This window comes from Rhinoraja longicauda, chromosome 23, assembly GCF_053455715.1.
Source record: "Rhinoraja longicauda isolate Sanriku21f chromosome 23, sRhiLon1.1, whole genome shotgun sequence".
Classification (NCBI taxonomy): domain Eukaryota; kingdom Metazoa; phylum Chordata; class Chondrichthyes; order Rajiformes; family Arhynchobatidae; genus Rhinoraja; species Rhinoraja longicauda.
In genome coordinates, this window is record NC_135975.1 from 12,493,314 (window position 1) to 12,510,745 (window position 17,432).

At 45.4% G+C, this 17,432-nt stretch overlaps 1 protein-coding gene across 1 annotated transcript; it reads right to left on the minus strand.

Annotated features, from left to right (window-relative positions):
- Nucleotides 1-41: 41 nt before the first annotated feature.
- LOC144604765 (uridylate-specific endoribonuclease B-like) lies at nucleotides 42-17,156 on the minus strand. Its single transcript, XM_078419409.1, has 6 exons — nucleotides 17,058-17,156; nucleotides 16,661-16,760; nucleotides 12,266-12,452; nucleotides 11,575-11,752; nucleotides 9,500-9,659; nucleotides 42-170 (listed from the first exon to the last, which is right to left on the minus strand). The coding sequence occupies exons 1-6, from the start codon at nucleotides 17,154-17,156 to the stop codon at nucleotides 67-69; spliced, it is 828 nt and encodes a 275-aa protein (XP_078275535.1). The 3' UTR covers nucleotides 42-66.
- Between the last annotated feature and the right edge of the window lie 276 nt (nucleotides 17,157-17,432).

Consider the following 17,432-nt stretch of genomic DNA (forward strand, 5'->3'; position numbering starts at 1 on the left):
GTGCTGTGTGAGTCCAGTTTCTCGCAGCCTTCCTGTCCCACTGTTACTTCCTCCCCACCTCTGCACTCAGTGCTGCGCTGAGGAGAAGGCGACACACACTTGAACTCTTGTCCTTCGGCCGCACCTGGTGTGTCGGGTCCCGGACACCGCACCTGGGAGAGAAATAAAGGCTGTGGAGAGGATACATGGGGAGTTAGTGGAATAGTTGCAGGGAGAGAGCTTTCACAGTCCTGTGGGTGGGCTGCAGAAGATGAACTGGGCCCAGAAATTCCTCAGCACATCTGTATGAAAACCTCTGATGTCTGTTTATAAATCAGCTCAACCTGGTGTCGGGCAAACTCCCCATGATTCTGGCAGTCTTGGCAGGTGTCGGGACAAGATGTGAAGGAAGTCAAGCCTTGCCCAACTCTCCAGTCAATGCCCTGATGCAGAGTGAGAGAGATGGTGGGAGTAACTAACAACATTACTTCACTCTCACCCACTTGGTTTATTCACTCCTCTCACTCTTGCTTCCTATTTCATTACATTTTATACCTACGTTAAAAACAAGTGGGTGGCCGGAGAGAAGGTATGATCACTCAAGGATAAAGCAGGAACTTTATGTTTGGAATCAGAGGATGTGCACAAGATATTAAGCGAGTAATTTGCATCTGAATTCACCAAGGAGAAGGGCATAGTGGGATTAGTGTGATGTGTACAAATATCCTCGGGCAGTTAGAGATCAAGATGGAAGTGGTGCTGGGTCTCTTGAAGACCATTGAGGTGGATAAATCCCCAGGGTCCTGATGAGTTCCATATCAAGTTATTGAGAGTTCATAAGTTCATAAGTGATAGGAGCAGAATTAGGCAATTTGGCCCAAGTCTGCTCCACCTTTCAATTATGGCTGATTCATCTTTCCCTCTTTACCCCATTCCCCTGCCTTCTCCCCATAACCTCTGACACCTGTATTAACCAAGAATCTATCAATCGCAGCCTTAAAAAATATCCATTGACAGCATCCACAGCTTTCTGTGGCAAAGAATTCCACAGATTCAACACCCTCTGACTAAACAAATCTCCTTCCTAAAGAGGTGCCGGGATGGAGGTGAGGGAGGAGGCATAGGGACAGGTGTTACCTCTCTTGCAGTTGCAGGGAATTCATGGGGAGGGGGTGGTGAGGGTGGCAAGGGAGGAGTGAACCAAAGAGTTGCAGAGGGAGCCATCTCTGCAGAAGCGGTATAGGGGTGAAGATGGGAAGATGTGACTGGTGGAGGGATCATGTTGGAGGTGTCAGAGGAAGGTGTGTTGAATGTGGAGACTGGTTGGGTGAAAGGTGTGGACCAGGGGAACTTTATCCTTGTTCCGTCTGGGGGGAGGGGTGCAAGCGTAGAACAATGGCACGAATGAGAGAATGATAGAATTAGTCAATAGTCAATAGTCGTTTATTTGTCACATACACATAAATGTGTAGTAAAATGAAACATTACCCGCAGTTGAACAATAAGACCAATAAGATTAATCAATAAAAATGCAATAACACATACAATCACAACTAACACCAAACAAAAAGAAACATCCATCACAGTGAGTCTCCTCCAGTCCCTCCTCACTGTGATGGAAGGCCAAAATGTCTTTTTCACTTCCCTGCCGTCTTGTCCCGCGGTCAGGCTGTTGGAGTTGCCACGTCGGGGCGGTCGGGGCTCCCGATATTGAAGCCCCCGCTGGGCGGTGAAAAATCCCGCGGCCTATTTCAGGCCGCGCCGGATGGTGAAAGGTCCGCGGCGGGCCGACCCAAGCCCCGCAATTCGGGGCGGGCGAACACGCTGCCTCTGCCGCTGCCGGAGCTCCCGATGTCGGCCCCCATCCAGGGGCCTGCGGGCTTCCGACGTCCACGCGGCCCGCGCCGGAGCCTCCGGAGACGAGTCGCAGCCGTTCCCGCAGCATTCGCAGGCAGCCAGCGCCGCAGGTGGTGAGTCCGCGCCGCGGGCTCTGCGAACCAGAGCCCCAGGTGGTCCCAGGTGAATGGCTGATGGTAGGCCGCAGCGGGAACGGAGACACGACACAGAACAAAGGTCACGTCTCCGTTCTGGAGAGAGAATGTTACAGTTCCCGTTCCCTCCCACCCCCCCCCCAAAACATAACATACAACACTACATCATATTAAACTACAATTCAGACAAAAACAACAAAAAACAGACGTTTACTAAGGGATGTGGACACCTCGGATGACCTAGAATGGAAAGTCTCATCTTGGGAGCAGATATGGTGGTAATATAGATGGATTGGTTAATGCATTTGCAGATCACACCAAAATAGGGGGAGTTGCAGCCATGCACAGAGCAGGATTTGGGCATGGAAATGGCAGGTGGCATTTAATCTGGGCAAGTGTCATGTCTTGCACATTTGGAGGTTGAACATAGTCAAGTCAAGTCAAGTCAATTTTATTTGTATAGCACATTTAAAAACAACCCACGTTGACCAAAGTGCTGTACATCTGTTTAGGTACTAAGGAAAAAATGAAACATACAGTAGCACACAAACATAACAACACATACAAAACAGTTCACAGCGCCTCCTCAATGGGCCTCAAACGCTAGGGAGGAGAAATAGGTTTTGAGCCTGGACTTAAAGGAGTCGATGGAGGGGGGCAGTTCTGATGGGGAGAGGGATGCTGTTCCACAGTCTAGGAGCTGCAACCGCAAAAGCGCGGTCACCCCTGAGCTTAAGCCTAGACCGCGGGATAGTGAGTAGCCCCAAGTCGGCCGACCTGAGGACCTGGAGTTAGAGAGGTGGGTTAGAAGATTTTTGATGTAGGGGGGGGAAATGTCCATTTAGGGCTTTATATGTGAATAGGAGGAGCTTGAAGTTGATTCTGTACCGTACAGAGAGCCAGTGGAGAGAGGCCAGAATCGGCGTGATGTGGTCCCTTTTACGGGTACCCGTCAGGAGTCTCGCTGCGGCGTTTTGGACCAGTTGCAGGCGGGACAGGGATGATTGGCTGATCCCAGTGTATAGGGAGTTGCAGTAGTCTAGGCGGGAGGAAATGAAAGCGTGAATGATTTTTTCAATGTCGTCGAATTGGAGGAAAGGTTTGATTTTAGCTATGGTACGAAGTTGGAAGGAGCTGGCTTTTACCACAGCGATGACTTGCTTGTCAAACTTTAATGCAGAGTCAAATATCACACCGAGGTTTTTGACATGCGGTTTGACTAGGAAGGATAGGCTTCCAAGACTGCCTGTTATCGATTTGATGGTGTCGGGGTGGCCGAATAGGATGACCTCAGACTTGCTCTCGTTTAATTGGAGGAAGTTCTGTGCCATCCAACATTTTATGTCCTCAAGGCAGTGTAAGAGGCTGTTTAAATTTGACCGGTTGTTGGGTTTCAGGAGGAAGTAAAGCTGTGTGTCATCGGCATAGCAGTGGAAAGAAATGCCGTGCCTTTGAATGATTTGGCCAAGGGGGAGCATGTATAGAGAGAAGAGAATGGGGCCTAGGATGGAGCCTTGTGGAACTCCGCAGGAGAGGCTAGCTGGAGAAGAGGAATAACTGCCTATGTTGATGGCGAAACTCCTATCTTTGAGATAGGAAACGAACCAGCTCAGGGCAGTGCCATCAATGCCAACCGCGTACCGGAGATGGTCAATAAGGATGGTGTGGTCCACTGTATCGAGCGCTGCGCTGAGGTCGAGAAGGAGCAGGATTGCACAGTCGCCGGTGTCGATGGCGAGAAGCAGGTCGTTGTGTACCTTCAACAAGGCAGACTCTGTGCTGTGGTGGGCTCTGAAACCTGACTGGAAACTTTCCAGGATGGTGTTTTGGTGTAGGTAGGGCATTAATTGGTTTAGAATTGCCTTTTTCAATTTTCCCTCCTCTCCTTGGATCCCATGCAATCTATCCTACCAGAGCAGCCGACCATCACAATCAGATCAGGATAGCCTTTATCCAAAAAAACATGTCTTTTGGACAATATTCCGTTACGCACTGTCCAACAATAAGAAGCAATAAAAATAAAGCAATAACGCACACAATCACAAAACCAACACAAAACAAAAAAGAAACATCCATCACAGTGAGTCTCCTCCAGTCACCTCCTCACTGTGATGGAAGGCTTTGATAACAACCTGTCCCTAAATACCACTTGGTACTTTTGACCCATCACCCACACCACTAAACGTCATGGGAATCCCTCCACAAATTAACAGGTACATAATTACTGGAGACAACTAAAGTATTCTTGCCTTCTCATTGGCAAAGTGACGTCTATCAATGCGCATAAGATAGACACGAGGAACTGCAGATGCTGGAACCTTGAGCAAAACGTGCTGGAGTAACTCAGCGGGTCAGGCAGCAATTGGAAAACATGGATATGCGATGTTTAGGATCGGGACTGATTAGTTTTGTTCAGAGATACGGCATGGAAACAAACACTTCAGCCGCACCGAGAAACGCGCCGACCAACGACCACCCACGTTCAGGGAGATGTGGAACCCAATTCCTCTGTTCATCAATGTTGTTTAGGGTCTTGTCATTCATTAACTGGATGCTTTCCCCCCTTCCTGTCAAAAGTCCTTGAAAAGGCAAAATAGGTAAAACATAAAGCGCTGGGATAGTATTAATGTGCAGGGATCGCTGGTCTGTGCAGACTTGGTGGGGCAAAGGGTCTGTTTCCGCACTGTATCTCTAAACTATACTAAACTAAACTGTTATTTTTCGGACTGTGTGGAATGGCAGCAGAAATCAGTCGTCACCTCTTACCTCAAATTTGCTCTAATAACTCAAAGGCGTGGAAGAAAGAAAACTGAGAGAATGTCTGTGTTTAAATAAGCATTGGAATTCTTCAGCCCTGAAAGTGATGGTAACTTGGGCTGGGCTGGGGCTGTTGGCCATTCAGCTTTTAAAGAAGAACTGAGAGGGCAGAAAAAAATTAAGTGTTCAGAGTAAGCAGGGAACGTGGGACAGGAGTGGAGGACATGTAAGGCAGTGACCTGTGATAGGGGCTGCCCCATTAGCACAGTGTTGGGCTAAGGCAGGTGTAGACAGTGGCGCACAGGCAAATATGCTGGTGATCAGAAGCCAGCCAGCCGAGTGAAGATTGCAAGGTTTGCAAAGAACGCTTATGTAAGAAGGCAATATGTAGTATGATAATGTAGGAAATGGCAAGAAATCTGGAGCAATCCATGCTGTTTGGGTCTCTGTACCTAAAGCCTTGCCTTGCACTATATCAGCTCACCATAGATTCTCCAATTCGAGGGATGATGGAGGGGTTGTCCACTTAAGCAAAATTGGCATAACCCGTTGAGATAAAGAATGATGAGAGATGACCACTGAGACCTCAAAATTGTGAGGGGGATTCAGAGTGTACATTCTGAGAGGCAGTGCCCCCACACCAGATAGGGTGCACAAAAGATTCACAAGAATATTACCGTGATGAGAGGACTTGACTTACACTGGATAGGCTAGGACTTTTCTTCCCCTGGAGCGTAGTATGCATAGATAAGGGGAATGGTCACAGTCATCTCCTCAAAGTAGGTGAGTCTAAAAATAGAGGGCATAGATTTAAGGTGAGAGGAGAAAAAGATTTAAAAGGGTCCTCAGAAGCAAATAATAATTTCGTACAAAGGGTGATGCATACATGGAAAGAGCTGCCAGTGGAAGTGGTATAGGTGGACACAGTTATGATAAGTGAGAAGAGGTCACAAAAGGTTTGATCAAAACTTAAAATTTAATTAGATTCATCGGGGTAAAGGATAATGGTAGGATATCACATTGAGACATCTGAATGTTGTCAAGTAGACAATTGTAGTACATAATCTGACCACAGCAAGATTTCATACAGCAATGAGCCAGAACTGGCATAGTAATCATGTCACCGCTACAGTTAATGGTCAGAATATATTGAAAGTTCAATGGCTAATCTTCAGATCGCCCTGGGGGCAGTTTCATATCCAGCAGGGAGGTCCTGTCATTTCAAATGCCCTGTTCCTGCGTTCTTCAGTTCCACATTAAAGAGTTAATGGATTTGAGTTCAAGCCACTAGGATGGGGTGAGGACAAGTGACCCTGTCCTGTGATGAGCTGATAACCAACAAGTAACATTCACACCACAAAATGAGTAGGTCATGAATAATTTTCAACAAGAGAGAATCTAACCTCCTAACCTTGTTTTCAATAGCATCGCCCAGTCAAGACCTTCAACATCTCTGGTGGTTACCATTGACCAGAAATTCAACTGGACCTGCCAAGCAAGAGCAGATCAGATGCTAAGTACCCCATGATCAGTGTTACACCTCCACACAGCCCAAATACTTTCCTCACTCTATAATATGCAAGTCAGCAGTATGTAGAATACTCTCTCCTTGTCCAAATGAGTGCAGTGGCAACAATGATCAAGAAATTCTACACCATCCAAAGCAAAGCAATCCAATGGATTGACACCCCATCCATCACTCTGTATGTTCATTCCCTTCACCAGCAGGGTACAGTGGCCACAGTGTGTCCCATCCACGAGATGTGATTCACCCTGGCTACTACAACAGCACCTCCAAAACCTGCAACCTTTATCAGCAAGAAGGACCAGGGCAGTAGGTCCATAAAAAGGCTATGGTCAGCATGATCATGCTATCCTGACTTGGAAAGACATTGGCAGTCCTTCATAGTTTCTGAGCTGCCTTCATAGTTTTTTTTTTACAATAGTTACTGGGTCTTTTCGCTGGAACATTAATGACTTGGATGAAGGGATTAAAAGTACCATTAGCAAATTTGCAGATGATACAAAGCTGGGTGGTAGTGTGAACTGTGAGGAAGATGCTATGAGGTTGCAGGATGACTTGAGTGGGCGGATGCATGGCAGCTGCAGTTTAATGTGGATAAGTGTGAGGTTATCCACTTTGGTGGTAAGAATAGGAAGGCAGATTATTATCTGAATGGTGTCAAGTTAGGAAAAGGGGACGTACAACGAGATCTGGGAGTCCTAGTGAATCAGTCACTGAAAGGAGGCATGCAGGTACAGCAGGCAGTGAAGAAAGCCAATAGAATTTTGGCCTTCATAACAGAGGAGTTGAGTATAGGAGCAAAGGGGTCCTTCTGCAGTTGTACAGGGCCCTAGTGAGACCACACCTGGAGTACTGTGTGCAGTTTTGCTCTCCAAATTTGAGGAAGGATATTCTTGCTATTGAGGCCGTGCAGCGTAGGTTTACTAGGTTAATTCCTGGAATGGCGGGACTGTCATATGTTGAAAGACTGGAGCAACTAGGCTTGTATACACTGGAATTTAGAAGGTTGAGAGGGGATCTTATCGAAACGTATAAGATTATTAAGGGGTTGGACACGTTAGAGGCAGGAAACATGTTCCCAATGTTGGGGGAGTCCAGAACCAGGGGCCACAGTTTACGAATAAGGGGTAGGCCATTTAGAACGGAGATGAGGAAAGACCTTTTCAGTCAGAGAGTTGTAAATCTGTGGAATTCTCTGCCTCAGAGGGCAGAGGAGGCCAATTCTCTGAATGCATTCAAGAGAGAGCTAGATAGAGTTCTTAAGGATTGCGGAGTCAGGGGGTATGGGGAGAAGGCAGGAACGGGGTACTGATTGAGAATGATCAGCCATGATCACATTGAATGGTGGTGCTGGCTCGAAGGGCCGAATGGCCTCCTCCTGCACCTATTGTCTATTGTCTATTGTCTAGTGTCTATTGTCTAACTTCCCACCAAATAACAATGCAGGTGTGCTTTCACCAGAAAGATAGAAGGTGAACCTGAAGCCAGCTTCCCACCACTTTTGCAAAGGCAATTATTCAAGAGTAATAAATTCCGGCCCAGATCCTGACAGCAAATTGTTTTCATCATTGCAGAGAATTATTAAAAAATATTTGATGGAGGTTTCCAAGCCACCTGATGTAAGACGGAGGTACATTTCTGATAGCAGTCAAATTTAGACAGAGTGCTACACGATCCCTCTCGGCAGAGTCAAATCCTTTTGTATGGTCTTTGAATGCCACATATGATGGTCAGCGCATCCCCTGTACCTCTCACGGGGTTGTCACTGGTGAACATCATACCCTTTGTGCATCTTAACAGACTAAGTCCAGGCCACAATTCAGAGAGCAGCTCTCTGGCCACGGTGAGGATGTAGCTGAGTTGGACCTCCAGAGTCCATTACAAAGGATGAGATTGCAGACTACTAAAAAGTCCATGATAAAATAGGCCAAAGTTAGGGTGGTTTTGTGATGGGGAGAACTTGCCTGACTAATCTGCTGGAATTCTTAGAAGTATATAGTCGGACAGACAGAGAAGAGTCAATGGAAGTTCTTTACCTAGATTTTCAGAAAGCCTTTAATATGGTGCCATATGTGAGGCTGCTAAAAAAGATGAGAGCCCATGGTATCAAAGGGCAGATACTAGCATGGATAGCAGGTTGGCAGAAGACAGAGTGGCTATAAAGGGGGGCTTTTTCTGCTTGGCTGCCAGTGACTAGTGGAGTTCCAAAGGGCTTGGTGCTGGGGCCGCTACTCTTCACTTTGTATATTAATGATTTGGATGAGGGTGATTGAAGGCTTTATGGCCAAGTTTGCGGATGATATGAAAGTAGGTGGAGGGGTGGGTAGTGTAGAGAAAGCAGGGACTCTGCAGAAGGACTTGGACAGGTTGGGAGAGTGGGCAGAGAAGTGGCAGATGGAATATAGTGTAGCAAAGTGTGGAGTCATGCATTTTGGTAGTCGGAATAAAGGCGTAGACTATTTTCTAAATGGGGAGAGAATGCAGAAATCGGAGATGCAAAGGGACTTTGGAGTGCTGGTGCAGGATTCCCAAAAAGTTAATTTGCAAGACGAATCAGTAGTAAAGAAGGCAAATGCAATGCTAGCATTTATTTCAAGAGGGCTTGTATACAAAAACAGGGATGTCATGCTGAGGCTCTATAAGGCACTGGTCAGGCTGCATTTGGAGTATTATGAGCAATTTCGGGCATCATATCTGAGGAAGGATGTGCTGGCCCTGGAGAAGATCCAGAGGAGGTTTACAAGAATGATCCCAGGAATGAGTGGGTTAACTTAAGATGAATGTTTGACGGCATTGTGGCTGTACTCGCTGGAGTTTAGAAGAATGAGGGACACCTCATTGAAACGTGCTGAATAGTGAAAGGCTTGGATGCAGTGGATGTGAAGAGGATGTTTCCATTAGTGGGAGAATCCAGGACTAGAGGTAATAGCCTCAGAAACAAAGATCGTTCCTTTAGGAAGGAGATGAGAAGGAATTTATTTTGTCAGAGGGTGGTGAATCTGTGGAATTCTTTGCCGCAGAAGGCTGTGGGGGCCAGGTCAATGGATATTTTTAAGGCAGAGAGAGGTAGATGGGGGCAACAGGTGAGGCTAAATAGGTAGAGGAGGTCAGGGGGGAATGGGTTTGGAGTTCTTTGGGGTTGACTTTCACCTCCATGAGTTGACTAAATAGCGCAAGAGAATGGGGTAGGTGGTCTCAATGTTCTTGTTCTTGTTGCTGTGACATACAATCATCACCTCGTACTCACTGAACCTGAGCTTGAGCTGGCGGTCTGGAGAGACGAGGAAGATGATGGTATACGGGGCGAATTCAAACTCTGGGCTCATGCCCAGGAAACAGCTGCCATGAGGCTTCACCCCCTTCTTCCAGCTGAACTGCAGTGTTAGCAGGTGCTTATTCTCATCCGGCTGCTGTTGGGGCGAGAACACGCGGAAACAGAAATATAATCCTCCAGCCCCTCAAACTCTTTGATCCAACCCCCACCCCCACCAAACCCTCCAAGTCTACCCCAAACTCTTATTAAGGATCATCCCCTTTTAATAACCTAAAGTACGAAAGTGAAACTTTCAAACCTATGATTAAATATCTCAAACTCCTTGAACAATCTCCAAAACCACTAACAAACCATTGAAACCCTCGACTAAACATTTTACGCACTGATTAAGCCCGTGAGCACCTCAGCAAAGTCTCCTTCCGCTCTGAACTGCAAAGAAAGAAAACTCTTAATCCCCCAAATAAGTGCCAACTCTGTTAGTTAATTCCGGAACTCCTTAAATAAATTCCAGCCTCCAGTTCTCAGGCGAGGTAGGGGGATACACACAGCCAGCACGCCCACTCCAATAGCTGCCTTTTCCATGTTCTTGTCCCTGAGTTGTCGCATTCAGCTATTTGTTATTCTGTATTATAAACCTGCCCCCTGTTCTCACTTCCCTCATCCAACCCTCCTTTATCACAGTCAATTTTATACAGAAGCCAGCTGAACCCTTCAATTAAATTCCATATTGTAAACTACTGCGAACAATCTATGAGTCTCTGTACCAAACTTTTACCACATCACATATATAATGTGTGTGTGTATGTGTATATTTATGTGTGTGTGTGTGTGTGTGTGTGTGTGTGTGTGTGTGTGTGTGTGTGTGTGATGTGTGCGTGCGTGTACAATGTAGGTGTGTGTGCGTGGGTGTGTGTGCGTGGGTGTGTGTGCATGGGTGTGGGTACACGCACACAGACACAAACACACATTATACACGCATGTATATGCGTGTATGGGTATGTATAATGTGTGTGTGTATGTGTGCGTGTATAATGTGTGTGTGTGTTTATAATGTGTGTGTGTATATATTTTAAGAAGTTTGTGTGTATATATAAATAACCCCACTTGTTTATACTATTTTGTCAGGAAGTATTGTAGTGGTGCAGCAGATGGGGAGATTGACTCAAACATAGAGGATGTCAAACAAGTACATTGGGCAGAACAAACACAGACAGGTTAGGGAGTTTGGGAGAGCTGAGGGGCTCAGTATTTACTAGAATACAAGGGGCCTCACAAAGAGGTTGGATGAGCCAAGAGCATGGATCAACACATAGATTTATGATATTATTGCAATTATAAATATATCATTGGGGAAGGGCAGGACTGGAATGTAGACATTTCAAACATGCGAGAGGGGATGCTAAACAGGAGTGGGAGTTGCACTATTGATTAGGGAGAACATCACATCACAGCAGAATCTGCGGAGGTGATTCTGGAGGTATGGTCCAATGATATAGGAATAAAGAAGAGCAATCACTTTGCTGGGGTTATACTACAGGCCACCGAATACTCAGCGGCAATTAGACGTACAGACATCTGAACAAGTTGGGTGTAAGAGCAATGGGCTAGATGCAATTTAGGTGCAAACCTAGTGTAGACAAATGGGATTAGTGGAGATGAGCAAAAAGGTTGACCAAAGGGCCTGACTCCATGTTGTACATCTTTATGATTCTGTGACTGTCATTCACCCTGGAATCATTTGCTTGGTTTCAAGACTTAAAAACTATGCTAAATATCTGTCATTCCACATATAAACTGCCACAACAACACAATTAGTTGTCGGTTATCTAATATCCTTTAATATCCTTCTCAATAAGTCCCACTGAACCCTTAATTAAAAACCAGGCTCTAACTCAGGCCAGAAGTTAGTTAATCTTTCAATACACCAGCTGAACATCTGAATTAGACCCAGGCTGCAACTCACACTGTTACTGTGTATATTCACCTGTCTATCCCCATCTTAGACTCTCAGTTAACTTCATGCCCTCTCTATTTTGTGGTTTGCTCACCTTGACTTGGTTATTCGGCATGGTGTACCCTCTGTAATTCACATGACCAAGCTTCTCCTCGAGGTAGAACTGGATCCAGTTGTGGAATCCAATGACCGTCGGTCCACCACGTGTTTCACCCACAAGCACATGCTCAAACCCAGATGAATTGGGCCTGTAGAGGAGGAGATGATGAGGGCTGGAGATCAACAAGTGAATGGGAGCAGTTACAGCGTGAGCACATGGACAAAAACATCGACAAAGTCCATGTCCTCCACTCCCAGCAAAAACATTCATTTATCGAGCAGAAAACCTTGTTTGTAGCTTATAAATGGACATACCTTTAGAATGGAGATAAGGAGGTATTTATTTAGCCAGAGGATGGTGAATCTGTGGAATTCATTGCCACAGTGGTCTGTGGAGGCCAAGATGTTGGGGATGTTTAGAACAAGATTATTCATGATTAGGTAGGGCATCAAAGGTTACGGGGAGAAGGCTGGAGAATGGGGTTGAGAGGGAAAAATAGATCAGCCATGATTGAATGGTGGCGTAGACTCAATGGATTTAATGGCCTAATTCGGCTCCTATGTCTTCTGGTCTTATTCCCATGATAACCCTGGCTTTACTCTATCAGGGACAATCCACTCCCACGCTCTCGCAGGTAAACAACCTTCTTTTGTCTCCTTCCCAGTTCTGTTGACGAGTCTTCAACCTGAAACGCCAGCTCCACTTCTCTTCCCAGCAATGCGGCCCAGCCTGCAGAGCATTTTCAGCAGTTTTTGTTTTTATGCTCAGTCGTGTACATGAAAGGTGCTGCACTGCAGGCATCAGCTGCTTCATTTGCTGAGGAGTTGCAAATGGATTTAAACACTGGGCAATGATCAGTGAACACCCCACTTCTGAGCAGAGAATGGAAGGAAGATTATTGAGGAAGTAGCTGGAGAGAGTTGGGCCTAGCACCAAGCCCTCAGCAACTTCTTCACAGGCATCCTGGGCCAAGACTAAAACATCGCCAACAACTACAACCTCCACCATCTTCCTTTGTACAGAGAATGACTCTAGCCATTGGATGCTTTCCCTTTGATGACCATCACTTTAATTTTACCAGTCATCGGAAGCCACGCTTGGTTGCTCCTTGTACTGTTGCTGACCCTCATGATCATTGAGGCTAAAAGTTGCTCGTTTTACCAGATCAGAAACTGCAGTGTTCATCCTGAGCACCCCATGCAACTGAATAAAACAATGACAGGCAGCACCTGTGGAGATGCTGACTGAAGCCACTGAGTTTAGTTTAATTTAGTTTAGAAATACAGCGAAGAAATTGGTCCTTCGGACCACCGGGTCCGCATCGACCAGCGATCCCCGCATATTAACGCAATCCTTTTCCCTACTAGGGACAATTTTACATTTACCAAGCCAATTAACCTACATACCTGTATGTCTTTGGAGTGTGGGAGGAGAATGAAGATCTCGGAGAAAACCCACGTGGTCACAGGGAGAACGTACAAACTCTGTACAGACAGCACCCGTAGTCAGGATCGAACCTGCGTCTCTGACGCTGAAAGCGCTGCAAAGCAGCTACTCTACCGCAAAGTTCATAAAGTACTTTGGTTTTTGTTCAAGAGTCCAGCAATTGAATATCTGCTTTGGAACGGCAAAAGTCTGCTCTATCGTCTTTGTAGCAGAATGCCTTTTGCTCTCTTTATTCGGCACTTGTGTGTTTCGGTTGTAAATTGAGGTCACCATTCATGCAGAAAGATCTTTTAGTCTGCCTTGCTTCCTGGCCTTCAGTGCGTTCACAACACAGTGGCTGCAAACCTTGCATGCAGCTCTGGATGGGACCCTGACAGGTCCCATTTTACCCAATTACCATGTCCTACACACAATGCTGCTTCTCACGAATTTTGTTCAACTTTACAATTTTTTGGGGGGGGGGGGGGACACAAGTGGGGATTAGCCCTGTACCCAGCATTTGTTTAGTGCAAGGAAAAAAGTGAAGTACAATTCCAAGCAAAGATATTAGAGTAGAGCAAGATAGACTATTCGACCCTAAAAACCGTAGTATGTCATGGCGCCATTTTAGTAGGCAGAAACTTGCAGAAACATTTAAAAAGAAAAATATATGAATTGATAGATGAGATGTATTCTGCATTTTAATGGTATTATCACACATACTGTTCCCCCAAAACACTGATTACACTGCAAGAGGCCTAACAAACGGCGGGTTTTGCCTACTAAAATGGTGGACGTTACGCTCCTTTGCGTACTACACCTGTATTGGCGATTTCAACAGAGTGGTCCATCTTGTTCCTCTGGTATCTTTGATTCCAAGTGAAGTAACGTCGGCTGTGTGGGTTGACAAAGCTGTCTTCTTCTCAGTGGCAGATGGGCAATAAAACAGCACTGCACGCTGATTGGTGTTGTGGCCTGCCTACTTTGGAGCCACTAATGGGTGTTAGCTGTCTGCACACGCTAAAATATAACCAACAATATGGGTTGAGTGACATAGGGAAAAGATTAATTTCATGGATAAAAGAGAATGTGTAAGAAAGAACTGCAGATGCTGGTTTAAACCACAGATGGACACAAAAAGCTGGAGTAACTCAGTGGGACAGGCAGCATCTCTGGAGAGAAGGAATGGATGACATTTTGGGTCGAGACCCTTCTTCAGACTGGTTAGGGATAAAGGAAACAAGATATACAGACGGTGATGTGGAGAGATAAAGAACAATGAATGAAAGACATGCAAAAAAGTAATGATGATTAAGGAAACAGGCCATTGTTATCATATCATATCATATATATACAGCCGGAAACAGGCCTTTTCGGCCCTCCAAGTCCGTGCCGCCCAGCGATCCCCGTACATTAACACTATCCTACACCCACTAGGGACAATTTTTACATTTACCCAGCCAATTAACCTACATACCTGTACGTCTTGAACCAAGGATACAGTAGATGTGGTTGGAGGAGATGCAAGTGAACCTCTGCCTGCCCTGAAAGGATTGTCTAGGTCCCTGAGCAGAGTCGAGAGAGTAGTTATAACAACAGGTGCTGCATCTTCTGCGGTTGCAGAGGAAGATACCTGGGGAAGGTGTGGTTTGGGTGGGAAGGACAGAAAGAGGATGTTACTGGTTAATGTAGTGAATAGTACAGCAGAAGGCTATCAAGACACAAGTCCTAGATCAATGAAATTGTTTGTGACGGATCTTGCTGGAGGACTGCAGCCAGTTTTGGAAAGTGAGCTTGGTACAAAGCATTCCACTTCAAACAGAATCTCTACATCTGTTTCAACTATGAGGGTAGAGTCATGACAATGGTCCTTTTTTTTTTAGGGGTGAAATGAAAAACCTGATGCATCGAAAGAGAGTATCATGGGCAGGGAATACAGGAACTATGGGAATGGCTGGAATAAAATTTAAAGAGTGAAATAGATTAATACAAAGGTGGATTGGTGAATTGAGAGACTAACAAAGGCAGTAAGATTAGAAACATAGAAACATAGAAAATAGGTGCAGGAGGAGGCCATTCGGCCCTTCGAGCCAGCACCGCCATTCATTGTGATCATGGCTGATCATTCACAATCAATAACCCCTGCCTGCCTTCTCCCCACATCCCTTGATTCCACTAGCCCCTAGAGCTCTATCTAACTCTCTCTTAAATTCATCCAGTGATTTGGCCTCCACTGCCCTCTGTGGCAGAGAATTCCACAACTCTCTGGGTAAAAAAGTACCTTCTCACCTCAGTTTTAAATGCCCCCCCCCCCTTTATTCTAAGACTGTGGCCCCTGGTTCTGGACTCCCCCAAACATTAGGAACATTTTTCCTGCATCTAGCTTGTCCAATCCTTTTATGATTTTATATGTCTCTATAAGATCCCCTCTCATCCTTCTAAACTCCAGTGAATACAAGCCTAGTCTTTTCAATCTTTCCTCATATGACAGTCCCGCCATCCCAGGGATCAATCTCATGAACCTACGCGGGACTGCCTCAATTACAAAGATGTCCTTCCTCAAATTAGGAGACCAAAACTGCACAAAATACTCCAGATGTGGTCTTACCAGGGCACGAGACAACTGCAAAAGAATCTCTTTACTTCTATACTGAAATCCTCTGGTTATCAAGGCCAACATGCCATTAGCTTTCTTCACTACCTGCTGTTCCTGCATGCCAACTTTCAGTGACTGGTGTACAAGGACACCCAGGTCTCGCTGCACTTCCCCCTTACCTAACCTGACACCATTGAGATAATAATCTGCTTCCTTGTTTTTGCCGCCAAAGTGGATAACCTCACATTTATCTACATTATACTGCATCTGCCACACATTTGCCCACTCACTCAACCTGTCCAGGTCAACCTACAACCTCCTAACATCCCCTTCGCAGTTCACACTGCCTCCCAGCTTTGTGTCATCCGCAAACTTGCTAGTGTTACTTCTATTTCCTTCATCTAAATCATTAATATATAAACAATTGTGGCACCAACACCGAGTCTTGCGGCACTCCACTCGCCACTGCCTGCCATTCTGAAAAGGACCCGTTTACTCCTACTCTTTGCTTCCTGTCTGCCAACCAATTCTCTATCCATGTCAACACCCTACCCCCAATACCATGTGCTCTAATTTTGCTCACCAATTTCCCGTGTGGGACCTTATCAAAGGTTTTCTGAAAGTCTAGATACACTACATCCACTGGCTTCCCTTGTTTTACTTGTTACATCCTCAAAAAATTCCAGAAGATTAGTCAAGCATGATTTCCCTTTCATAAATCCAAGATTTCCCTTTCATAAATTCAAGATTAAGAGATTCAATAACAGCAAATAGAGGGGGAAAGGACATAGAGTGCTGGAATAACTCAGCGGATCAGGCAACACCTGCGAATGTGGATAGGTGATGTTTCAGGTCGGGACTCTTTATCAGAGGGGGAATAAGGCTTCACATTAACAATGAGGAGAGAGATGAACAGTCTTATAACCAATAGTCCCAATAACCAATAGTTATTATGGAACCAATATTGGTTTTCCTGTTGAGTCATGGAAATCCTGGGACTGACAGCTCCCATCACAACTGGAGCTTGAGCCTAGAGTCTCCTGGAACTGAGTCTCTCACCTGAAAATGTTTTCTTCTTGAAGACATCCTCATTCACAAAGAGGAACAACGGAAATGTAGTTTTGCCGGTCACATCGGTGTAAGTTTGTCCGACTTGCTCCTGTTGGCAACAATAATGAACAAAGACTTAAATGTTATTTGAAACCATAGGAATCATCAAGACAATGCAAGATCATTCACTTCAGGTCCAATCCTAATTCTTCACCCTGAAATACCTATCGATTCTGCAGGGGTTTTTGTTCTTGTTTTTGTAGTCTTTGACAAAATCTGTCCTTGTTCAGTGTTAACACTCCATGTATTCATTCCCAACAATCTAGCACTATGAACATGATCTGTTCCCTGGAAAAGTATGGTATTATTAGGCAGTTCAGAGATGCATGGGTTTTCTGTGTCCAACCTGAAGGGAAATCTTGACATCGATCCCCGGTTGAAGTCTGTTCACGTCATTGTCCCACAGTGTCTGTGCGATGCCTGATAATTCTGCACGGCTTTCCATTCTATGCAAAGCAGAAAAAAGGTCTCTCAGGAAATGGAGTGAGACATTCAGCGGGGAGAAGTTATCGATGGGAAGGAGGCACTTCACTGTCAAAATTAATGTAAATTGAACAGAAAATTTAGCAGGGTTTGAATGAAGCAATGAAGCCTTGATCATCATCTTTTTATGCCTCACCTGAGGTAGAAATTTACCTTTCATTTTTAAACCTTTCATATCACACTTGCCCTTATTTCACCTTGTCCCCTACTTTGCACTTGGATTGGGTCACTGCTATTA